This window comes from Sturnus vulgaris, chromosome 5, assembly GCF_052056855.1.
Source record: "Sturnus vulgaris isolate bStuVul1 chromosome 5, bStuVul1.hap1, whole genome shotgun sequence".
In the NCBI taxonomy this organism is placed as follows: Eukaryota; Metazoa; Chordata; class Aves; order Passeriformes; family Sturnidae; genus Sturnus; species Sturnus vulgaris.
In genome coordinates, this window is record NC_142247.1 from 52,202,849 (window position 1) to 52,229,537 (window position 26,689).

The following is a 26,689-nucleotide window of genomic DNA, read 5'->3' on the forward strand; positions in this document are numbered from 1 at the left end:
TGTGCCATGCAGCTGTTCTTGTCTCAGGTCTGTATTTTACCTGCTGCTGGGTTAATATGTGAATTCAGGTGAGAACATGTAGTGGCCTCCTTACTCATCAGCATGGCCTCACAGTGAACACCCTAGACAGAGGTAAAGTGGTGTTGTTGTCAGTGTTTTCAATGGTACCATTCCAGAGATGTCATCATCAGAAAACTTATTCAAGCCAGAATTTCAAGGAAGTGAAGCTTGGTGTTTTTTTCAAAGTGAAAGCAGGTATCCAGCCATAGGTCTTTTGCTTTACACTGGAACATCAAAAATGGCAGCAGCAAAAAGTACTTGTGGCAAAGCCTGCAGCTGCTCCTCAGGAAAAACAGCGCTTTGTGTAACATTTTCATTACTGCATAGCCACTGTAAAAAGAAAAATTATCTTCTTTTGTTTATTTTTTTCCTTTGATCTTTAGAGTCTGCTACAAAAATTATTATGTACAAATCACAAATGATACAATTTGGAATTTTGAAAGAGGGGATATAGTCTGGACATGATATTAGGATGCTGGGACTCTTTCTAACTTGGTTTTCCAAGCCTGACTCATCAACTGCTGAGCCTGCTTCACCTCTTCCACTAAAAAATGTTGATGTTGTTTATGTACTTCAAGAGGACTGCTTAATTAACAACAGCTTGTAGAGTGATTTCAAGATGGAAAAACATGGCAATTACTGCAAATAGTAAAGGCACTGCAGGCTAATTTTCATTGATGATAAAGTTGATTAACAAATACACAGCTCTAATAAGCACTATTACTGCTTTTGAGTGCAGGAGCAGGTGAAGAGTTGCCATGAGAACTGATGCAGCTGAGTGTGCTCAGTTCAACACTACTGATGTCTCTTATGATAATTACGTTCATTGATTACTAGGAGTAGATTTAGCAAAGTGAGGAACTCTCACTCCCTCTTAACTCTGCCTGATGGTGTACATGCTCTGTGTCATCTCAAAGGAGTAAGCACCTAGTGATAGTCTCACTTCTTCTTAGAGCCCCCTTGTGATGGGCTCATCTCCCAGGGAGATGCCAACACAAAACCAATAAAGGGGTTTAAGGCACTGTACAAACAGAATGCTTTACAGAAGAGGCATAATTTATGAGCGTTGCCCTTTTTTAGTTTTCAATGCTAATCATCAGCACCCTGAAATTTGTTTAATCTCCTCTTCCTTAAGACATGGCAGGTGGTTTTGTTTGTTGGTTGGTTGGTTTTGCAGGGGGAGGGGGGATGTGGGTGTTTTGGGTTGTTTTTTTGTTGGTTTTTTTTTTAAGTTGAGGCAATGACTTAGGGCAACACTAAGGATCTTCTACCCAGTAGTTTGAGAATTCCAGGACAGTTGTGTTTTTCATCTGTGCCTACCTATTTGTTTTACTTCGTTATATCCAGCTCCAAGAAATGGTCCACTGGGTAGTAACAAACAAATTAATGTCAAAGTGATCTTTTTTCTTTCCCTGAAACAGCTAAAACTCTCATTTAAGAGGGATAAAGACAGGTACACAAACCTTCTCTCGTTATTTTCAAACTTGTGAATTGTTACTTATTGCTTTAGCAATACAATTAGAAACATGTTTATAAAAGGAAAAGACACATCGCTTTCTCTTGTGTAAGGATCTGTACAGCCCTTCTCTGCCATATTATTATTTTCAGTAAAATGTTTACTTTCTTTTAAGTAGCTAAAGGGATGCATAGGAGTAGTTTCATGGGACCATTGCTAATTGCCATGGTGAAATGACATTGTCTATCTACAGGGTTGAAATTGCCATAGTAAAATGCCCTTGTGTCTTTACATGAAGCCAGATATGGAAAAAAATACAACCTGATTTTAAAGATCTGGTTCCAATGCATATTCAGAAGCAAGTCTGCTAAATAAATTACTTAATGGGAATTTACTGTCTTCCTCCTGTTGTCACTAAACAGTCAAGTAAGTAGAGGAGTCTGCTTTTGTCACTGTACCATCAAAAACCAGGTAGTCACTTGCAAATCAGTTATAATGCATAACGCAACAGAAGGATGTCAGTGTGAATATAATTTGAGCATGACGTGTTCTATTAAATAACTGCCTGCTTTTGATTATTAAGCCTTTAATGCTGCTAAATGGTGCATGTAAGGCAGAGGACCAGATTAATTCTAGATCCCAGTTGAGACTGGAAGGTTGAGTCGAGCTGATCTGATGAACAGTCAATAAATACAGACAATCACAATGTTATTTTAATAGGCTCTCTGGGAAAATAAGTAGTTTTTTTCTTTAAATGTCTGTTTACAGCTCATCACCAGGAAAACAACTTCAGTTTTATTTTTTATTTCATGCACCAAAGTTGAGAGTGCATGCTTTAGAAAAGAAGCTGTACAAATAAATTCAGAACATAGCACAATGCGGTATGTCATTAAAAAGAAAAGTAATAAGGTTTGGGAATAATTTGAACATCTTGATTTTTCCTGACAATTGCTTAAGAACTTGAAATGTGAGGCGTGTTAGAGCAAATGAAAACTATCCTGCCTGAAATAATGACCCAACATAAGGGCTTTGTGCCTTTTTTATCAAGCACAGTAAAAGCAGAAAATGCTACCCTTTGACTGACCTCACATCACAATATTTTGATTACTATTAATAGTCACATGCCTCAATAAGTTGGAGAACTGTGGCACATCAGTCCTACTCCCACTGTGTTTGGTGGCAGAACTAAGATTCCCATAGGTTTCAGTAGCTGCAAATTGTAGCCTTAATGGCGAGCATAAAAACAAGGATATGTGCTTATTTATTGAGCTATGTGATTACAGTAGCAAAGTCTGTTGGTCCTTAATCAAAGAAATTTCTTTTCCCCATTTACTGTAATTAGTGGTCCACGAGAAACTAAGTTTTGGTATTCTATATTTGGAAATCAAGGATTTCAATTTCTTCTTTTAAGAAGGAAAAATGTGATGATTTTTGTATGCAGTATTGCTGCACTCACCTCTGAAGTAGGAGTTGCAGCTAAGCCTTTCAGCCTGAAGCTAGCAGCTGGAAGGGGGTGCTTGGTGGGGGTGAAACTCTCTGCTAGCAGATCCAAAAAAGTTTATCATCTTAGCATTTGTTATTTTACATTTTCATCTGATGTTGGTAGCTCTTCTCTGTCTATTGTGTTTTATACATTTAATCCTTAGCAGCAGGAGTCCGTCCCTGCTTTCAATGCTCTGCTGACTTCCTTTCTCATCCCCTTGGTACTTTTTTCAGACCTGCAGCTCCCATTTGTCACCCCAGACTGTTCTGGTCAGCCTGTACTGTCAAGGGCCAGCACCACAAGAAATGTGTCCCAGGGCAGCAGCGCAGTCACTGAGCAGGCACGTGCCTCCCATCTGCAGCACTGGTGGAAGCAGAGTATGAGCACAAAGCTGTAAGTTAATGATAACCTACTCTCAGAAACTGCCAGTGCTTCAGCATGCAATTATTTGGGAATCAAGGATGCAGAATGCAGTAAAAGAGGAGACCACAGAAGATGGAGCACTTGGATGTATTGCATCTCATACATGCAGAATGTTTGTTTCTGTATTCGCCAAGCTTGCACATGTTTTGGGTATAATGTCTAAGTCTTTATGTTGAGGCATTGAAGTGTCTCAACAGATAAATACAGACCCAGAGACACCCCTGAATCTTTAGGTATCATGGTGTTTCCTGCTTCTATCTCTGCTTTGCCCCTACCATTGACACACGTATCTATGTAGTCTTTCGAACAGAGATCTTCCCTTAAGGTGAAGAACCAAGAAGTACTTGATAAGTTAGCTGTTATCGAGTCCTGTTTCCTACATCACACTATTTCACAAATTTTATGTTCTGAGGAACTGCTATTGTGCAGAGGGGAGAAAAAGTTCTCTTTAAGATAGATGTTATTAGACTTACTTAACAGATAGCAAAACTGAGGTCTGGAAAGGCCGCATATTGCCAAAAATTACAGAGAAATTGAAGAAGAGCCCCTTGTCTTTTACCAGTAATCAATCTTAGAGACCCATAATTTCTGTAGTCAACTTCCCATTGAATTCTCTATGAGATAAACTGATACTCAGAGATTTTAACATACAGATTAATAATGCCATTGTGAATATGCACAAGTATAGCTCAGATTTCCCCAAGTAATGACCTTTTAAATAACAGGTTTTTCCTGGGTTTGTTTTTTTCCTCTTCTGTTTCTGTGGCTGACTCTCTTTGTGTATACTATGGGAGCTGTAGGCCAGTTTTTAGAGAGCTCTGTCACTTCTTAAACAAAGTTGTTTGCAGAATTCTTAGGTTTAACTGATTTATTATGGGTTATTTCTAGGTATTCTAGTCTTTCATAGTATTTGGAATGATTGTATATGGCTTTCATTAGGGGAAGTATGCAGCACCACATGTTTCTGTCCCTTTTTTACAGAAGTGCTAACAATACTGCAGTCTTTCCATAGGGTTGGGTGGGAGTGTTCTGAATTCACTGTAATCAGCATTAAATAGGATACCTTGACTGTGCATTTCTTTTATTTAAGATGTTTGGATTTCTTCGATGTTTAATTTAATCTTGATTTAATCTTTCACTCTGCATATCCTGAATTTGTAACACTTAATTATTCCCACAGTGCAGTTACCCATATATACTCTGAAGCATCACTCCTTCTAAACATAGTTGCTCCTGTGTTTGGAAACTAAGAGTTAAAAATGCTGAAATCAGTAAAATGACTTGATGTAAAGCTTTGTTCCAGTCTACTTGATTTAATCTACTTTGTTGCTTAACTTGGGAGAAAAAGGGCTAATTTCCTATTTCCACTAATGTCACCATTTCACTATTTTCTTATAGCTCATTTGCAAAATAACTGTATTAATGCTGCATATTTTTATTTCTTTCCAGGAATGAAGTATCAACTACATCAAACCACAAGGACATCCTTAAAGCTCAAGACCTTTCTGTAATCATCAAAGCCTATGTGCTTGTGACATCCTTAACACCTCTGCGGGCATTCATTCATTCAACCACCACTGTCTGGCATCCACCCAAGAAGAAACATTTTACCCTAAAGGTAAAACATTTAATTTCCTCAGTTTTCCATCTTTCAGGAAAAGTACCTAGACAGAAAACTAGAGAATATCTTTCTTGTCTTTTACCCCTTTGTTATTAGCAGTCCACAGCCTACAGTGAATATTATTCTAATGTACCGTTTTCATTTCTCAAAACAAGTAGGGTTTGCTTCTTGAAGCAGGAAAGCATTGCCCTGTGCACTGGGGGCCTGGGATTTGCATGTCTCCAAGCCTATTTTTATTGGTGACATTTGACAGCAGTTGCAAGATCAGAGTTTTCTCTAAAGCGTAGCAGTGTGAGTGCTGCCATAGAGTAGCAACTTTTGCTGGGATATTGAGAGTGTTGTGAAAAGGGAAAGTAAATATTTAAAACAGTTTGTTTATATTTCTTTTTTAGGTGCAGTAAAACAGACAGGAGGAGGGTCAGGTCACTTCTAAGTAAGGGGAAGGAAGTGTACCATGGATAGGGTGGTTTCCCCATGGCCTCAATTTTACGAAGAAGGATGTTTCATATGTACCTTAGATTAATTCTGGACATCTCCAAGTGCTTGGAGATACTCCTCTCTCTCCACATCTTGCTTTCTCAGCAGTCTCATGGATTTGCAAATATACTTTCCAATTCCTTTCTTCTTCTAGCAGGGGACTGTGCTTGTAACACATGAGCTCTTTGTGAAGAAGCTACAGTTGTGCCACTGCTTCTTCCCTTTTGAGGAATTAAGCTCACAACATGACAGTGATTTCCTGAGGTCACATAGATCAACTCCTGCAGCAGCTGTTAAAGGATGGGTGTGCTTTACCCCTTCTTGGGGTAGGAGCGGGTCACAGCTTTGGATCAGTCTGAGTGTTGTGGTGTCACTGTCAGGACTGTTGATGATATCAGCCATTTGGTACGTTCTATAATTTTAGCTCTTGCCAAGTGGAGCACCTAGATTAAGCTCATTATCTAATTCTAGTCATTAGAGAAACAGACACCTCTAGAGAACAAATCATCCCACTTAATTTAAACACCAGTTTTGGAATGAGTTTCCTGGTGAAAGTGTTTGCTTCCTTCTATGGGCTATGACATTGTTAGAGAACATGCCAAATTCTGTATTGCCAAAATTAGGTGAGCTGAATCTACTTCTCTCTTCCCCCCAATTAAGCTATGGAAGCCCATGGAGATGTATTTCTTTGCCATGTATTTTCCTCCATTTACATTTATGAAGAATAATGGCAACTCGCTTTCAAACCCTGGGGTTCAGTTTTGCTTTATGTTTATGAAAATAGCGCAATATCCAGCAGCAATACTGTTGTAGCTGAAGTAGGGACTACTTTAAAGGCTAGTAGTCGTCAGTAATTCTGATATGGCTCTGAAAAACAATTCCCACTGAGGGAAGTCTGCTGAATAGGGTGCCAGCCACCATTTAGAGAGCATTTTGGCAGCTGAAGAAGCAATAAAAATGATAGATAGGAGTAGCAGTGCATCTACAGTGGTTCCAATCTGTTTACTGCTGTTGTGACATTATGCCTTCCATAGCTTCAGACAAACTCATCAAAATTGTGAAAAATACACAAAAGATAGGCACCATTTGTGAATGAAAGCACATTTGTTGTGACGTAGATATTGAAATGCAATTAAAAAAATGATGGAAAATAGGTTGTGTAAGGCTACCTCTCAGCACAGTGTGCCCTGTAAAGAACATGGAAGGGGGCAAGGAGCTTCCAGGAGAAGGGAGACACTAGGAAGTCATAGAGTGGCTAGAAAGCACTACTGGGAAAATCATATAGAGGGTCTGTGCAGAAGGAACAGGCAGGTCACCCATCACAAAATACTTGGGAGAAGGTATGAATTCAGCCATTGATATCCTTTGTTAAGAGATTTTGTCAAGTTTCTCATAAACTTCATGGATCCCCCCATCACTTGCCAGTGTAAACACAATGCCAGGAGAGTCATCTCCCAAAGTAGCCAGTGGAGCAATGCATGCTTGTACCAGCCAAGGAGCCTGGTCAAGAAAACTGGTCAGGAAATATTTTCTCATATCAGTATAATTACAATATTTTTAATGAGAAATTCATCCACATTTGTGGTTAATTTAGTTTTGCTATCACAAACTCAGCATGTAAAGTATGTTTGAAGTTTGATCTCCCATGTACAACAATGCCTTATGTTTGCTAGGAGTTATTAGAATGTGGGATATATGAGAGATTTTTTTTTAAAAATGGAGATGTGGTAACTAGATGATATCAATGATTGAGAGAAACTGTGTAAAGAAAAACAGGAGTTAACTGATACTGCGTTCCCCACTGCCTTTTTGTTAGTAAACTCTTGTAAATTATTTTTGCAATGCATATTTTCTTTTTATTGTCATAGTGGCATGGCTTCAGAATGATTCCTTGAATAAGCATTGGTCAAATGGCAGTTCAGGAAGAGTTCAAGTGTGTTTTGCTCACCAGCTGCCAGGTTTTCTCCGGATTATACAAATTTTAATATTTCATTTCAGAAAGCAAAAGAAGGTAAATCCTGACCTGGCATGAGGATTTTGTGTGCTGTCAAGGGGTAACAAAAGTGCAACTCCAGATTTGGGCCCAGTATGGGAAGATGCAAGAGATGCAGGGGGGAGAATGGCTTGCTGCCACACAGATGTTTAGATATGAGGCTTATGTAATAGCCCTGTTTCTTTGAGGAGAGTTGGAAACCACTTATTTAGATCATCTGTGTGTTGAAAAATTATCAATAAAATAGAAGCTTTGTATTTTGCATATTGTACCAATTAAGGGAAGGGTCTCTGTCAATGTGTGTAATAATTCCTCTTGTGTTAATCGACATTATGTATGTGTATTGAGAAGAATGCTCACCCTTGAATAATTATCTCTTTTATAGAAGACAGTATGCAAACCAGTAATTCATGATTAATTATTTCAAGGCTTAACACACTGCAAATAGCTTTCTTTGTCCTTCCATTAACCTTTCCCAACCTGATCCCAATGCTTTATGAAGGGATGTACTTTTGTAGACAGAAGTACCACATCCTGCATCATCAGGGAAGGCTCTACTGTGCTGCCAGTAACTTCCCGTGGCCCCTGCTATGGCTCATCATCCTTTTGCTCATCTAAAATAGACAGTTGCCTCCTGGACTTGAATTCTTTGACTGGTGTTCTTACATAACCCTTGATGTGCTCAGATGAAACTCTGTTCTTAAGTAATTTTCCAGTTGTGAAGTGAAGTAAGTATAATTTATTAGTTTGCTGTTGAGCTTGCTGAGCTGTGAATCATTGTAACTGTTGCTGAAACTCTCTTTGTGTATTAAGCACTTGGAAACTTGAGGAAAGAATTTTTTTTTCCTGTTTAACATACACGCAAATAAAACGGGGCCCTCGCCTTTACGTGAAATCTGGCTTTTAATATGACGTGGCGGTCTGGCTTAGAGCCGAGCATCGTGGAAATTAAGTTGCAGTATTGCCCTCAAGTGGCCACCTTTGGTACTGCTAGAAGTATTTAAAGTGAGCTAGAATGCAAACAAACAAACCAATAAAGAGCTAAATGCTTGCGAATAGCGGAAAAGCTTGGGATTTTTCTCTTTGTTTTATGTTTGTTTGTTTGTTTTTAATTTCCTGTCGTTGCCCTGTCACTTATTGGAGCAAACGCACAAGAAAAATTACCATCAGTTCTTAATCAATTAGATTGCAGGGTTATTTGGGACTAAAATTAAATTCTCTCATTAAATTCTGTCAGAATGCTGTAATGCCCTTCTTTCTGGGAGACTGAGCATAATATAAATGCCATCTCTTTTATTTTTTTTCCTCATAGTATTTATAATTTCTCTTTTCACTGATACAAGAATGGAAGTCTATCTGGACTGGGGAAGATCAAAGATGTGCTTAGTCTGACACTCCATTTGTGCCAGTCGAGAGAGCATCATGAAACTGCAACAGGATAAACATAAAATGGTAGTAGTCCCTAGGCAGACTATATCTTTTTCTGGTGACCTGTGGCATTATAAACACAAAACTGGAAGTGGAATATATATCTTGATGTTTAATAAGCTCCAGTGGGCTTTTATGCAAGCAATTCTCTACTAGATTTCTAAATTCATGAATGCTTTTGGTCTTACAAAAGTCTTCAAGCAATGATACTTTACAGATTATTTACACGTTGCTTGAAAAGAGTATTTGTTTGCTATAAAACTTCAGCAAAGTCAAATATCACTTGATTTCATATCCTTAATTCTTGTCTTAAAACAAGGAATAAGAAATCCTTCCTTCTTTGCTTTCTTCATCTGTGTCAACCTGTCATGCAATGCACAAATAAAATTATTTCTGGAGATCTTTTCTGCTTTTCTAATTCTGAACATCCCTATTTAGCTAAGTAAGAGCTTGAGACTGTCCTCCACAACATGTGGATATGTCATAAGATTTTACACGACTATCCTGGCCCTTAGCTCTCTGGTGTTTTTCTAGTTCACGTATCCTCTTGCTTTGGCTGTTTAATCCAGTCAGCTCTGTAAGCATGCCCTTCTGTGGCTTCCAGCTTTCCTAGACCTGCCTCCTATTATCCTAATTCTTCTCATCTTTCCTTTTTTTGAATTCCAGCTTCCCTTGGTCAAGCTGATACACTTTTGATTCTCACAGCAACCTGGGAAATACTGTTAGAAAATCACCTTTACCTTCCCACTAAGAAGTCAGGGCTGATTTGGGAAACCATTCTTAGCTCAGTCTCAGTCAAAAGGCCTAATTTTATGGTTGCTGAAGCTGGTGAGTGCCTTTTTGCTTTTGGACTTGGTCTTAAGAGCAAGGAGCTTTAGAGAAAAGAAACCTTTCTCAGAGGGCCTTTTCTTCTCCATGTCATTAAGTTATGAAAGTGTTGAGGGGAAAGATGTTGGGTTTTTTTGTGAACAATTTATTTTTCTGGAGAATTGATTACCATATTTTTAAAAATCTTATGTAATGAAAAATATATACAGAAGTGGGAAATTTACTGTAAAAAATAGTTGGACACTAATGTGATTACCTCTTTCATCAAGTGCCATGTTAGAGCTGCAGAGAAAGGGCAGATCATAACAACAAATCAGGAGTATAATGAACAGATCTACCTGAAGCTAATGCAATAAACTTATGATAAATTACTGAACTGTTCTCTCTGTGTTTAGTTCTGGAACCATTGGTACATGGTTCATGGGTACATTTTTCTCCCATTACATGGCCTTTGACTATTTCTATATACTCTAGTCACACCTGTGTTAGCGGAAAATATAGGAAATAGTTTCATTGCTAAGTATGCTTCTTCCTGGCCTTCTGTGTGGAACTAGTTTTTATTCTTGCAGACATGTTAGATATTTAGATACTTCCATACATATAATCAAGGAAATTCTTGTTTGTGTGTAAATCAGTATTTTTATACCTATGAACAACTACTTATGCCCTAAAGTATTTGGACCTGGTGAAAAAATTTTAACAAAAATTGATCCAGTAAGAAGAATGAATGTACGAAAGTGAACTGCCATGTCATTTTGAAGGCTACTACTAGGAACCTGCAAGGTCTTTCAAAATCAATTCGTACAAATACTGTAAAGTAGGATGTTCTAGATCCCAAAATGTAAACCTCAAAATTGAATTACTCAGTGGTGGTCTCTTCTACCTTCTTGCCTCTGAGGTAGGTCCAGAGCTCCTCTATGCCTCCAGAGGGGATTTAGTATTACAGGAAATAATGTAGGAGTTCACATTGTTTAACCAAACCAGCGGTGTCTAACTGATGATATACAATCAATTGGCAGCCAGTAATTATAATATACCTTCTAAAAAGTTCAGTAACAGAAGAGATAAATCATAATACCAGACACTTAAAACATTTCATTGAACATTGCACACTTCTAAACATCCTTCTGTAAATACTCTCTGAATCTCTAGTGACATCTGCTCATTCACCCATGTCCACCCATTCATCCAGCCTCCACCTCACAGGCAATACAGGTTACAGACACGGTCCTGCTCTCCTGGGATGCAGCTTCCCTTCTTTCATGCACTTCTGCTTGGAAAAGTGGGGGCCCCTGCTCTGTGGGTGCCCATTTCACACGTACCCATGCAGGACCTGTGTCCATCCTTACATCCCAGTATTTCCTGAAGTCTAGGCAGAAGCTGTGGTGCAGGCTGACTTGTGGCAGTGCCTGACCAGGTTTTGGCTGCTGCTGTCTCTATCCTGACTCTCTCCCCTGCTGCGAATTTTCTTGCTCATTTTCAATTATTTCCCAAGCTGACTACTTCTTTGTTTCAAAAGTCACTTTATAATTTCCTGGTTACTGTTTAACCTTATTGATGGTTGCATTCCTCTTTATCATGGTAAGTTTGGTCAAACATCATCCCAGACAGTTCTACATATTCCAGGCACACAAGTGGTGTTGTCCGTGGGCAGGCTGTATGAGCACTCCAGTGATAGATCTCCTGTCTTCAGTGTCTCACTTAGACTCCCCAGGGGTACCAAGCAAATTTAGATTGCAATTAATGTCACTGTTTTGAGACATCTACTTTAAGATGGCATAAATTATGCTCTTCAAGAATCTGTGTTCTGCAATGAGATGTAAAGGGAACCTAGACATTTAGCTTGTACACAGACATAAGCCATGTAGTCTTGTAGTGTGGGATTCCTCTGCAATATTCGCACATGAGTGAATTGTCTTCATGTGAACTGTGTCTCTGAACACCAATCGAGAGAGCTAATCCGTGCAGTCAGTAAAGGAAGGTGTTCTAAGTTTGCATTTATGGCCATTCCCAAGGTTAGTTAGGGAAAATCTTTCCTGTTTGTTTCATCAGGAGGCAAGATTGTTTAGGATTGAGCTAGGAGGCAACCTCAGAAAGATCACTACAGTTTGGTTTTATACTCTTTCTCAGGGCAATCCTCAGCTAATCATTCAGGTAACTGCCCGAGGCTGTCCCAGCAGCTCTCCTGAGAAATTAATTTGCAGAAAAATTTCCCCAGGAAAATCTTCTTGAGGGAATTACTACAGTCAACCTTCAGCCCAGTGAGTGCCACACTCTTCCACTCTTCTGTAGGCTCCATGACTCTGTGCATGAAGTCTGCAAATTAGAATGCCTTGTCAATTAAATTGCATTTTTTCAATGTGTCAGACCTTTACCTGATGATTCAGTGTATTTTTGAGGAGCCAAAGGGATCCATGTCATTGCGATTATAAGGCTAATTTTAATGACTGCAGATTTTAAAAACTGGATGTCAAAATGGGTAAAAAAAAAGGCATCCTAAAATTAATATTGAGTTAGTATTTTTTTCCGAGTGGCATTTCCTAAAGCAAGAAAAAATTATTGGGCAGTGAAAGGTCAATGAGTTTAAATTAATCTAAAGCGTATTTCTAGTTCATTCTGCCTTTACAGAAGATGTGTATTTGATCCATGTAACTGTGCATTTGCACACTTCTGTAAGGCATTACATAAATATTTGGACCCTACCTCCATCTGAGTCCAGCATTTGGATGAACACCTTCAAGCTTCTGAGAAGTCTTGCAATTCTGTATATAATGGTGTCATTGTATAAAATAAGCGTGCATGTCTGCATTTAGTCTTAGCAGTCTACTAAAATTTAAACCCTATTCCTCTGCTTAAAAATTAGCCAGCCAGAGGTCAGCTTTCTCCCAGAATAGGTTCCTGTAACTGCCAGCAGTATTTCCTACTCAGTCCTCTTTAAATTGTTCGATGCTTCTGTTAATCACACTCTGTCTATGGAAACGGTGCATTTTGCTGGACAGGCAGTCTGTTTCCTCTGGAAGTGAGAGGATCAGCATCAGTGGTTGTCACTTAAAGAAACCTTCAGCTCTTTAGTATTTTGCAGTTGAACACAGATATTTATATACTTTTATTCACTCAGAAGAACGTGAGGTTGCTGCAGATTTTCACACGTTATCACCCTTAATCTCTTAATCTATACACTTTAAAGTTTCCCTATCTGTTGCTGTAAATCCTGTGGAATCTGTTGGAGTCAAACCTAACCTGAACTTGTTTAAATAGGTTGTTTTTATGAATTGGAATTTAACCTGAAGTATTCATCTCATCTCTATTGGTCCTAAACCAGCCTGACTAAATATTTATTTTCAGCCATTGCCTTAGAATAAACATTGGTCTAAAACCTGATATCCTCTAATGAGAACCTGTTGAGCAATGTTTCTTTTCTAGGCTGGCTAAGGAGAGCTGTAACTAAAACACAGTTTCCTGGAGATGCCAGTTTTATTTTAATACCTATTCTGATGGCAACAGTTGACTATTATAACCAACAGCGTGCTATGAGTACCAGCAGGGCAAGGCAGCCTGTCTTCATCAGTTGTTACTAGAAATGTATTAATTATGTATTCTTTGTGTTAAAGTGCTTGGGAATTGATTGATGGTGAGGGAGGAAATGAGCTAATGGTGCTCTTGCTCCTCCTTCCAGTAATCCCCATCTCTCCTCATAAAACTCTTCAACCCCTTATGTTCCCTGTGCAGCACAATAGCACATTTTCTCACTTAGTCTTTCAATACCCAATGGAGATTTAGGAAGTTAGAGAAAAGGTGCAAGCCCAAGTTGTGCGCAGAATCTGGCAGAGGTGCTGGAAATATTTGAAAAATCCAGCTGAAGAACCACCTTGGTGAGATGAGCCTTCATTTTAATTTTTTTCTTTATTCATATGAACAGTTTAATTAACTGGTTTTGTTCTGAACAAGAAACTGAAGTGGAACAATTTCACTTGGAGATGAATCTGAATCAGAACTGATTTGAAAAATGTGGAGCTTCTTGTTCCACATTTGTACCACTTAATCTTTGTACCACTCTGTGGGAGAAACACAGCTTTGGTGGTCTTAGACTTTTGAGAAAAAAGAAGGATTTCTTCCTGTTTTGGAGATGAAATAGAGTGTGATGTGAGGAGCTGCATAATCTCTAAATAATGCATCTGGGGTTCCTTTGCCCCACAGGTTCATGGAACTGCAGTACACATGGAAAACGTTCTACAGTATAGAAATACTGTGTGATTTAATTCAAGATTTCAGCATCATGCGAATATCCAAAGAACAGAGTTGAGGCTATATGTGTAACCTTTACTTCACCATTTCCTGCAGTTAGAAGTTTAGTTTTATAATTTCAGCCATATGTATTGTTGCCATTTTTTTCCTACTGATATTTCAAATAGCTTTACTAAAAAGAAAAAGTCCCAGGCACTACAAACCTTTAGCACAGATCTGTGCATGGATCACAATTCTTTTAGTCAGTAAAACTTGGAAAGGCAACCACTTGTAGAAATAAAAACAGAGTTGATAAGAACAGGAAGGCAAACAGACCAAATTCCTATCCTTCAGTTATTTACCAGCACAAATGAATGGAGTTAGTGAAACTAAAGAGAGCAAAAAGCAAAGGAGGATCAATGTTAGCTGCATATCTCCCATGGCTGGCTGTAAGCAATGTTGCAGTATTTTTTAAAAAGGAAATTGAACAGTACTTATTACATTTAACTGCAATCAATATGCTACTTGAAGAAACTGAAAGCCATTCATCTGTGCCAGTGCAGACCAGTGTCCTTGAAAGTATTCATGCTCACAAGTGGAGACTCCAAAACTGCCTAGAAAATTTTGTGGACCAGGGTGGAGTGAAGTGTGCTGTAAGTTGTGGTGTCAGCGCAGTGAATGCATCATAGCACATGACCAGGAGCTAGCGTTGTATGCAGAAATCCTTACTGGGTCTATTTCTGTTCAACATCTTTGTTAAATGTCTGGATGATTGGGCAGAGTGTATACTCAGCAACTTTGCTGATGACAGAAAACTGGGAAGAGTGGCTGATACAGCAGAGGATCATCCTATCACCTGGAAGGATCTCAGCAGACTGGAGTTGAGGATTGACAAGGACCTCATGCAATTCATCATGGGGAAGGGCAAAGTCCTGCACCTGGGAAGGAATAGCCTCAGGCACCAGCACATGCTGGAGGCCAGTGGCTGGAAAACAGCTTTGCAGAAAAGGGTCTAGGACAGCTATTTGACCATCAGGCAGCAGTCTGCCCTTGTGGCACACCTGGAGTACTGTGTCCAGTTCTGTACTCTCGAGTGCAGGAGGGAATGTGGAGAACATCCATAGGTGGGAGCAGGCAATAAGGTGATTAAGAGTCTGAACATTCCTTATATGAGGAAATGCTGAAATAACTGTGGCTGTTTAGCCTGGAGAAGCTTCTTAGGGGCCAGAGGGATGTCATCAAAATGTAAGAATAGCTGAGGAGAGGTTGTAAAGAAGACAAAGTCCCTTTTCAGTGGTGCCTAGTGACAGAGCAGGAGGCCATGGGCACAAATTGAAACATGGCACATTCCTTCTGAGCATTAGGAAACACTTTTACTTTGTGGGTAACCAAGCACTGGCACAGGTTCCCCAGAGAAGCTGTGGAAGTCTTTATCCTTGGAGGTATTCAAAAACTTTCTGGATGCAATTCTAGGCAACCAACTGTAGATGACCCTGCTTAAGCAGGGAGGTTGGACCAGATGACCTCCAAAGCTCCCTGTAGCTCTGTAATCGTGCTTTGTAGCTAAAATATCACATTAAATTTTGTTGTGGACTTTTACCAAGGCCCAGACTTGGGTAATCCATCTACTGTGGATACTTGTTCATGGCTGTAGCAGTCCAAAGCAGATAGAGGTGCCAAGCATATCAGTCTTCAGGAGGGTTGTCTACAGAAGCCTACATGCTTCCATTCTGTTACCTCTCATGTATAAGTGGGTGATAATAGAAAATACATACTGGCATTTCTAAATAAATGTAGCAGCGAAATTCCCAGAAATAAGCAGAAAATTTTCCTTTTTTAATACAAAATGTGTTACATGCTTTATTTCTGAAGATAGTGGTTTTTTGCTATATATGAAAGTGTCTCTTTGGTAATATAGTACTACTTTATTATCTAACAGTTTTACATAGTTCAGACCTTAATGGTGTTCTGTGCTGTATGATAACTCTAATGGAAATATGGTTCAAAGGCAACCCCTTTCTTAGCACTGAGGACTCTGATACTACAAAACCTGGCTATATCCCACTCTTCACTAGGTCTCTGTGCTGCTCCAGTTGTTTCCCTGAATCTCTGTCTGGAGTGATGATAGGGGTGAATTTGCATGTGTGATGAAAGCACCTGAGGACAGTGCTGTGCAGGCCAGTAAGTATGCTATTTGGGAGGATTTGTGAGTCTGAAAACCACAGAATATGCAGAGTTCAGTCAAAACACAGGCTGCAGTGGCTGATCATTTTACATCTTTTTTTCTATATTCTATTTAAAGCTTGTTGTCCAGGGTAAGGATCTGTAGTAAAGGTCAAGTGGGATAGCCGTTGGCACAGTATGTTAAGAAAAGAGAAGGCTTCTACTTTAAGTATGCTATTATCCTCTGATGAAGATACAAGAATTTGTGAGTTTGTTTGCCTAGAACCAGTGACAGAAAAAGGTGTTATCAAAGTAAGCCTAGATTCTGAGCAGTATTTTTTAAAACCATTAATATAGCTTTTGTTTCTGATACACTTCTTTGTAAATAAAGTCATTCTCTATTAGACTGCTATGTGGAGCCTTACATGCCACTTTACTGTACAAATTAATAATAATTGAAGATGATATTCCAAAGCAATTTTTATTTCTATCAGCCTTTTAATTTATAATTTTAAGCACTGATATACTGTAAATGCTAAAAAATGCATGTATTCTCTTTCACAGCTGCAAAGGTTTTTTGAGATATTCTTCAGAAACAGTTCTCCCCAACAAGCCTTCAACAACATGAAGGAGGTTATAAACAAACTTCTACTTATAACTGAGGTCTTCAGCAAATCCTCTACCTCAGGACAAAATTCTTTCAATCAGTAAGTCACTTGCAATAGTCATTGTAATGCTAGTGTCAAGATAGCTCCTTAGAACAGAATAAAAATTGCAGAGGATACAAGAATCTTAAAATAAAAAATTCCCACCTATTTCATACTTCTCTATAAGGTGTGGACATGCTGCATTTAAGAAGTAGAACTCTTCAATATCCACAGTGTTTCTGAAAACACTAGTTTTCTAGTTTGTGAAAAGGTTATGATGAATACTTAGGACCAGCTGCTGTCCTAATGAACTGTTTCAGGCAGCACAAATGAACAGAAATCACTCACTACTGGGATAGTCCTAACATATATAAAGCTGTATTTCCTTTCAGTGAGCTTTCTGTCATATGTCAAATATTTAATACTAGAGTTGCCCAGATTGTTCTGAGCTGCCTCTGGCAGGCAATCTGAACAAGAGACGCTGTAAAACACTTTATGAAGTGTAGGCTATAAAATATACCTAGGCACCAACAGTCACATTTCTGTGTGTAATCATTACGATTAGTGTTATAATTCTTACACATAAATCCACCTCAATTATGTAATATTTTTACTAAATAAAATTAATATTTGTTCTATGTATGTTATGTCCCATCCCTGACATTTTTATGATAAGTACTAAATAAGTTGCTATTTATTAAATTTATGTGTTTAAGCTATTTGACAACCAGGTGTTTTAGTGGTAGTAATGTAAAACTCATTATTTGACTTACACAAGTTGGGAATAAAGCTTATATTGTGAGTGGTGAAGATAGCAAGGAGGAGAGGAGTGTAATGGAGATGAAGCTATTTTGACAGTGGTCCAAAATCTCTTTTTTACCATTGAAATGGACTGTCTTGTTTGTGTAACACAAGACTTGTGTATAACTCCTGGCCTATGGCTCCAAATATCCCCATAGCTGCAGCAGAGCTCTTTGACTTCAGTAAGCCTGGGATGTTTCACCATCTCTTCCCTTCCAAATGTCTTCAAAGCTTTGCAGGGCCTCATTCACTCTCTTCAAAAGGTATTTCTTCCTTTGGCGTAATTCACCACCCTCTCTGTCAATCATTAAAAACACTTTTATGTAGCACTATTTTCATCATCTTAGAATCTGACTCCTTCCATATTTAATACTGCTGGCTCTTAGAAATTTATTTAGTCTGAATCACATGCTGTTTCTTGACATGTGTGTGTAAGTTTTCCTGCATGTGTTCTCTGGACCTGTGTGTGTATTGAATCTTACTGTGTATAGGGACATGGTTCACTAGTGGACTTGGCAGTGCTAGGTTTATGATTGGAAGCAATGATCTTAAAGGTTTTTTCCAACCTAAATTATTCTATGATTCTATATTTCACAACAGTACCTAACCTCACAAAAACTGATTTATTTTACATTGTATTTTTCAGATGCAGCCAGTGTTTTCAAATGCTAACCTTTGACATTGGATTTGGCATGTCCATACACCCAGTAGTTCTAAAGGTGAGAAAATCGCACAAATTATTGCTTGACTCAAAAAATTTACACCAAGAAGAACACAGCAGAAAACCCTCTTTGACAGGTACTCTCAAATGTCTAAGAAATGTACCAATACTTTAATATTATTTATGGCTGATTGTGGAGAGTTTCTGTAGAAGAAACTAGTTTTTAAGAGTCAGAGCTCCTGTGATGAAATTCATCAGACTATCAAAATGTGCAAACTTTTAAGTTTACATTAAAAGACTATTACCCCAAATGATTATCAGTGAAACAAAATCCATAGGAGGCATTGCATGAAAGTGGAGTTAGGTTTCAAATGTGACAGAACAAAGATGAATGGAGAAAGTTAAAAAACCACAATTGGCTTCTAATACTAACTGAATTTCTCCATAAATTGGATTGTACTTCTTCATTTCACTACCTGCTTTGACCTCCACTGTGCTGTCTTCTTCCTGGATGATCCAGGCCCTTAAAATCATGGAAATGACACCTGTGCCAGGTTTTGTACAACTCCTGCCTCAGAACAACCTGTCCTGAAACAATTATTGTGCTGCTTTCCAGCAGTTCTCATTACCTCATGTATACATATGAATATGCATATGCCTATGTATGTAAAATGTTTCTTTATATTCATGATATATAAACATTAAGAAAAATTAGTTAATATACCCCACTTAAAATCTGTTCAAGTGACTAGTAATAACAGTGCAGTCAATCTCTGCATTCTTCAGAAAAAAAGATCCTTTAAACACACTGGAAAAATGCACATAAGAAAGGAAATTTGCAGAATTTAAAAAATCCATTAAGACAATATTTTTAATTAGTCTGGGAAGTTAGCTAGTGTAAGAAGTGTGGTATGTCATAACAATTCAGTAATTGTATACCACGCTGTAAAAAAGTTATCCCAGAAGAGCTTAAAAAAACTAAACAGAAAACATAATGTTTACCTTCCTGTATAGAAATTTCAACCGTTATCCGTTATACATAAATTTATAGTAAATCGGTAGGATTTAGTAGTTTCTTCTGAAAAAACAAATGGCTCTAGAAAATAGCTGTTGATAATTAATGCAGCATTGACTTTGAATATTATAACTTGGAAATTATATTATGCACACAACCTATTCATATTGATTCTACATTTGTGTTTATGCTAAATAATGATTTAGTCGTATTTCATAACCATGAAATTGTTCATTGTGTTTATATATTGTAAAACTTATACTTTCATCCATAGTAACAGATGTTCTGTAATAACCCTTAGCACATGAGTTTTGCAAGAGTTATGTTAACATGTAATCTGACATTTTATATTTTTAATCAAATTTAAAATCAAATACTTAAAAAAAAGCTTTTCACATGTGTCTGCAATTCTGCACTTTGTCCACTGGGGGACAGCAAACATTGTGTTATGCAGCTGTGACAGAAAATGTGGCACAGCATTTGCTGGTTTATAATCCTGTCAGTTTCTGTTGATATTACCTTCTTTTTTAAAGTTCCAGTTTAGTTCCAGTTCCATTATATTGCTATGAGAAGACTGAACTATTCAAACTATAAATTTTTATAATTTTTTCCAACAGGTACATGAAAACTTTGACTTTCAAATTGAGAATGAATTGACTATTCAGGACCAAATTTCCAAAGAACTTCTTTTTGAAGATACATTTAAATTTCTCTTATCTAATGAATCCTCAACATCTAGTTTCATAGAAGCTTTGCAAAAAATATATGGATCATCTGTGAGCAAGGTAGTTAATTCCAACTTTTTCTTATTATTATTTGAAAATGTTTAATTTTAAATTGTATGCTTCTGAAATTCTTGGTGCCAATTTATAGAATGAAGGATTTATTTAATCAAAACCACCTTTTATTGTATTCTGGGGAAAAAAACTAATTGAATTGAACAACTGAATTTTCTTTTGCAAAAATTCTACTCTCAAATGATGTCATTTCCCAAAATACTGTGCTTGAAAGATATATTTAAAGCTTTAAAAAGTAATTTTCTCACTATTTTTTAAAATGGTCTTTTTTTAAATGTACATATTTATGTGTTTTCACAATTTCATCCAGAAGTGGTTAACTCATGCATGGAGCATCAGAATTAAATTTTGTTTCTTACAACTTTGTGTCCTATTCTCAGTGAAAGATCCAGTTCCAGTTTATTTGTTGGGGCTTTTTTTTTGCATTTATATTTTGCATAAATTTTACTTCACCAGTGAAAACCATTTCTGACAAGCTGAGATGTCTTTTAGCAGTATTTCTCTCAGTCTGGGAACTTTTAAGGATGTATTTCTGAGGAGTGCCCTGCTTGAAAGACTTACAGAGACTAAATTATCCAGGCAACTTCCACCTCTTGGACAGATGTGGCTAAAACGGGGTCATGGGTTCTAAATTTATGTCAGGATAAAGTAGAAAGGTGCACACATCCAGACATGCAGTGATACAATTACCCAGCCCGTGTTCCAGAGAGCAGTAGTTTCTATGGGTTCTTTTCTACACAAAGCTAGGGCACAGCCTGCTTTATTCTAGACTGAAAAATCGGATGAGTTATCAAGGAGGTGGGTGGCTGAGGTTAGGGCTAGTTGAGAACTGCTGAAGCTTGTTCCTATGATCAGTGAAGGGACTGGAGTCTAATGAAAGCACATTGCTTTCCATGTGATTTCACTAGAACATGCTGCCCTTTCCTTCACAGGACAGAACATACAGCAGAGAAGATGAGCAATGTTTCTCTTTGGAAGAGATAAATTCTATGATTACTTTTATAAAGGAGCTGAAGAGTCTTGGACAATTTGAGCTGGTAAAACAAATATGTTTTGTTTTATTTGATATATATTTTATGTAAATCTCTTAACATTGCCATCCTTTGCTGCCTCTGGCATATATAATTAGATATAATTATATAATTAGACTGGATGGGCAGGGAAGAAAGTAGACAGAGATAACACTGATTTTACTTTGGTGGATCATTTGAATGTAATTTAAAATACATAAAGAAATACAACAGAGTATTTGAGCTGAGCTTCCACTGGAAAGGTCAGTTAAAGCAGAAACAGAGACCAGAAAACAGAAGGAAAGGAAAAGAAGGAAAACAATGTAAATTACTAATAAGGTGGTAAGAAAATAGAACTATGATGAAGCAAAGCAGGAGTGAGTTGAAGGACTAGAGAAAGTACTATACTGAGATCATGACCAGAGTAGATATAGATGAAAAAGTGTAAGTATATAGTATATAGGCAAAAAACCCAAACCAAACCAAAACAAAACAAAAAACAAAATAAACAAAAAACCCCAAAAAATTAAAAAAAAAAAACCAGGTGGAATATGTTGTTTTCTTCTTCATGCTTTGAGTTCATTTTTGGAGAAGAACACACATGGAGGAATAACAATCAGTGTCTGTGAATAGGCACAGTTAATGAAAGAAATGGTGAGTATTCAGAAATAAAGGATGTGCAATTGAATCTGTTCTTCAAAAAGTGTGCATGATCTCAGGATTTATATGAAACTTCCTGGACGAGTATTAGGGATGGAGACTGATGACACTTTCTGAAGAAGCATTGAGTCTAATAGATCTGGAATCCATAGAATCATCTGTGTTGGAAGGGATCCAGAAGGATCATCAAGTCCAACTCTTAAGTGAATGGCCAATACAGGGATTGAACCTGTAACCTTGGCATTATTATCTTCACACTCTGACCAACTGAGGTAGTCTCAGGGACAGTTCAGAGGCAGAGGAGATCAACCTCCACATCGATACTTAATTTGCAAGACTGGGCATGACAGTCCTTTTCTAAACATGTGGGAAAGAGCATTCATATATGACCAGCCCTATGCTGTACATACTATCTTCTGATCATTTTTCACATCTTTGCACTCTACAAATATCATACTGTGTTGTCTCAAATCACTGTCTCTCTTCTCAGCTTTTCCCTTCATCTACACCCAAGATCCAAATGTTGCTGCGTGACCTTTATCGAATGGCAGACCCAATGAGGCAGCTTAGTTCTGTCCTGACTGTGCATTGGTTGCTTTCCAATGTCCTTCAACAGTTCCAGTTCATGAATAAAGAGACACATACAAATCTTTCTGAGTGGTAAGATAACTGTTATATCTGTTGAGCATAGTTTCTCAAGTTATATAATTGTAATATCTCCAGTGAGCTTTATCCTTCAGTAGATGCAGATGACTTGCAACCCTTGGGATGAAGGTCGATCATCCCACATGGAGCCCTGCCAGCCATTCTGCCATTAGAACTGTAGCTAGGTTTCTAAATTGAACAGGTTTTGTTTCTCTATCTAATACGAAGGACTCTGGGTTGAAAATTAATTGGAACTATTGTAAATTTTTAAAAGAAAGATTAATTAGGTACATTTTTTCCTGTAAACAACTGTAAACTCTAAATTAGAAGCATTTTCCAGGATTAAGACTGTCTTAATTTATGCAACTATTAAAAGCAAAACCCTAGAGAAAATATAAAATTTCAGGTGAAGATTTTTACAAAAGAATTAATAATTTTGATTTGCTTCAAATTTTCTGTCCAACAAAAGACAGGTCAGAGAGCATAATACTCTGAGAGCCTCGTTTTAACTCCTTTTGAAAAGATGGGAAAAATGCTGTAGTACTGATTATATAATGAATACAGAACTTTTGGCAAGAAGTTTTAATTTTCATGAGGAGAGAAAGAGGAAAGGAAAGACAGAACAAGGGAAGAAGAGAGTATGGGAGGAAGGAAGGAAGGAAGGAAGGAAGGAAGGAAGGAAGGAAGGAAGGAAGGAAGGAAGGAAGGAAGGAAGGAAGGAAGGAAGGAAGGAAGGAAGGAAGGAAGGAAGGAAGGAAGGAAGGAAGGAAGGAAGGAAGGAAGGAAGGAAGGAAGGAAGGAAGGAAGGAAGGAAGGAAGGAAGGAAGGAAGGAAGGAAGGAAGGAAGGAAGGAAGGAAGGAAGGAAGGAAGGAAGGAAGGAAGGAAGGAAGGAAGGAAGGAAGGAAGGAAGGAAGGAAGGAAGGAAGGAAGGAAGGAAGGAAGGAAGGAAGGAAGGAAGGAAGGAAGGAAGGAAAAAACCTATAGTATACTGTATGTTTAGTATAAATTTTTTCAAAATGTGTTTTCTGTTTTCATTATCTCTTGGCTAATGATATATATACATGTATGCCAAACTGACTACTGACATTTATGATTTACCAACAAGCACTTGGAAATGCAGGCTCATGAATGTGTGAATGATATTAGTTCGCACATTTTGCTGGGAAAATGCTGTAGTGAGTATATAAGGCATCTGTAAGATTTCTTAAGTTTTAATTTTGTTCCTCATAGAATTGGGTATGGCTTTCAGCAAATCAATAATTATCTGTATGTTTGCTTGCTTTACTGTAAAGGGGAACTTCCATAAAAGTGCTAAATTATTGTTGTTACTGCCGACCACTCAGATCACTCTGTGACAAGGAGCTCAAAGATGCAGCTGCTTGCATTCATATGCAAGCCCTTGCCCTTTTGCAGAAATATTTAGGTTTGCATATCAAAGCATACCAGCCTTTAGGAGCTTTCTGTTCTAATCTGAGCTGTGCCACTCACTCACTTTGAGCAAGCCCCTTGGCCTCTTTTTTTTTTCCTTCAAGCTCAACATTATTGTATATGTATAAATATGCAGAAGTACCATGACCTTTCTCCAGGGCATTGGCCAATCTGCTTCTTTGCTCTGTATTTTTCTGCAGTGGCAAAGCTAATAACGCCAATGTCTTCATTCTCTGTATAAAAAACTATGTCCTTTGACATTGCTAAATCAGAATCTTCCACTCCTTTAGCTACATGCGAGCCTGATGCATGTGTCAGATATGCATGTGATTATACTTAATTGCAAAGAAGAGCTTAGTTGTACTTACTCCCCAAATAACTTAGGTATGCATTCTCTTTGAGCTTTGATTAATCTTTTTTTTTGTTTCCCCAGCTTTGATGCGTTTGTATATAAGAACACTTTTCCTGAATTTCTTCAGTTAAAGCCAGGTTGTTCAGTCGATTTATTTAACAGTTCTTATTTCTCTGACTGTGGAAAACTGGTATTTCCATTTATCAAATCTAGTGATTCCATAACTGACTGTCCAAACAGACAAGAAAGATATGGGAAAAACAGTGACTTCTGACTGAGGTCTTGTAAAATTACTTAGTTTACCAATGATGACTCCATAGGATGAAGGCAGGATAAAGATGTTTCCTAGTCTACATATTTTAACTCATTCCATCTGTATGACTAGGGTTGAAACCTTAAATGGTATTAGTGAACTCTCTAAATTCCTTCTACAGGAGAAGTAAGAAGAATTCTAGAAACTCATCTCAAATTATAATGAAATAATTACAGCATAGGTGAAAATTACCAACTCAGATGCATTGGTATAAGATATTACAAGTAACATGTACTCTGAAAAAAAATTCAGCATTTTTATGGACTTTTTTCAACTCTGTGCAGTTTATACTCATTACATGACTAGGACATACCTAACTGCTGTCTTTTGGAATAGGGGCAATGAGGTGTCATTGAAAATATATTTGGCTATGTCAGGTAGCATGGAAGAATCAGATTAGTGAGTCAAGCTAACCCTTCTGTATCTGCAGAAGACAAAAGCCTAAGCAGGTCAAAGAACTGCAAATGTTTTTTTTTAAATCAACTGATATATTTGTAAAAGTGGTTCTAGCTTTTCATATGCAAGCCCCTTCCTTTTTAGTTCAAACTGGAAACAGCAGCCCTCAGACTGAATTTGGGCTGAAAATACTTTTTTGGAATTTAACTTGGTCATGTCAATTACCTGGGAAGTCTGAGAAATTAGCATGTTTTGGACTATGGGACAGAAAAAGGCAATGACAAAGGAAGACAAGGCTAAGATCACTGACCTGGAATGGGAAGAGTGAGAGACAGAAGGAAGGAGGAAACAAGATAATTGGGATGAAGTGCCAGGAAATTAATCCCACTCTTGCATCTGAATTTTTTTATTTCACTTCTGAAGATCAGCACAAGGTATTTAATTTAAGGACCCAAATGCCCTCATGGAAACTCTGAGACTGAAGCGAAACAAACACTCTACAAAATAGAGAGCTTATTTTGAAGAGAGAGCTATATAACATCATGTAAAGAAAGAAAATTGATAACTCTACTGAATATTGAAATATGGTCTCAATCTTGAGTTTATGACCCATTAAAAGTTTCACCATTCACAACTAACGTATCCATCAGAGACACCAAAAGAGACTAGTTTTTTTTTCTTTTTATATTTTAATCTTGTGAAATATTCTATTTCTACATGTCCTTCATTGCTTATGTCTGATTGCATAGACAACTAGACTATATTAATATTGCTACTGTCAATCCTTTGCCTTTCTTGTCTGCTGAATCAGAGAGATTCCTAAAGAACAAGTTACAGTCAACAGTTTGTAATGTACACATTGGGAATCTTTTCAAAGGTACATTCACAAGCATGCACTCACCAAGGGTACTGACATACAGACATTAATTTCATTAGAGCTAACTGCAAAGTGTGTACACAAAAACCACATTTGCACTTGACACCTCCAAGATACTTAAGTAAACAGGGAGCCACTCAAACAGATGAAGGTCCTGTCTTGAGTAACAACATGTGAAGGAAAGAAGTCTGCAAAGTCCTGTGTATTAGGAGGAACTTCATAACTGCATCGTATCTCAGTCTGCTCATTGCAAGGAGCTTGGACAAAGCTTCATGGGGCTGATGATTAAAAAGCTCAGGCTGCAGCAGAGATAAATCATTGAACCGTGGAGTCATTTATATTGGAAAGGTTACTCTCATCCTGTCACTTAGTATGTGGGAGAATGACTCCACCTGGCTACAACCTTGTTTCAGGGAGTTGTAGAGAACAGTAAGGTCTCCCCTGTGCCTCTTTTTCTCCAGGCTAAACACCCTCACCTCACTGAGCCACACCTCATAAGGCTTGTACTCCAGCCCCTTCTCCAGCTTCATTATCCTCTCGACATGCTTCAGTACCTCAATGTCTTTCATGTAGTGAGAAGCCAAAACTGAACATAAGATTCCAGGTGTGGCCTCACCAGTGCTGAGTTTAGGGGGACAGTTACTGCCCAGTCCTGCTGGCTATATTGTAATCGGAGTATCTCTCTCTAATATGATTTCTAAATATTACATTTTGCTACCCGGCTCTAATCAGATATAGTTATTATATTTCTCTTAATGCTGTCTGATGTTAATTGCAGTCTCTACGGATTTGAGATTCATACAGGTCATGCTGTTCCTTTGTGAGCAGGGACCTTGTAGTTTTGGTGGCTGCCAGCACAAAGATAACACTCCTGAGGTGTTCTCTGACTAAAACCAAGGTCTGTCATTTTATAGAGTGCTGCTTTTACAC

At 37.8% G+C, this 26,689-nt stretch overlaps 1 protein-coding gene across 3 annotated transcripts in view; it reads left to right on the plus strand.

The window, feature by feature from the left end:
• CPED1 (cadherin like and PC-esterase domain containing 1) overlaps positions 1-26,689 on the plus strand; it is a 154,360-nt gene that overhangs the window by 44,076 nt on the left and 83,595 nt on the right. For all 3 annotated transcript variants that reach the window (XM_088165705.1, XM_014877707.2, XM_088165706.1), the window contains exons 6-12: positions 3,233-3,392; positions 4,872-5,040; positions 16,721-16,863; positions 18,251-18,323; positions 19,898-20,065; positions 21,010-21,114; positions 22,238-22,407. In XM_088165705.1, the coding sequence (XP_088021831.1) occupies positions 3,233-3,392; positions 4,872-5,040; positions 16,721-16,863; positions 18,251-18,323; positions 19,898-20,065; positions 21,010-21,114; positions 22,238-22,407 (988 nt within the window). The remainder of the gene's footprint in view (positions 1-3,232; positions 3,393-4,871; positions 5,041-16,720; positions 16,864-18,250; positions 18,324-19,897; positions 20,066-21,009; positions 21,115-22,237; positions 22,408-26,689) is intronic.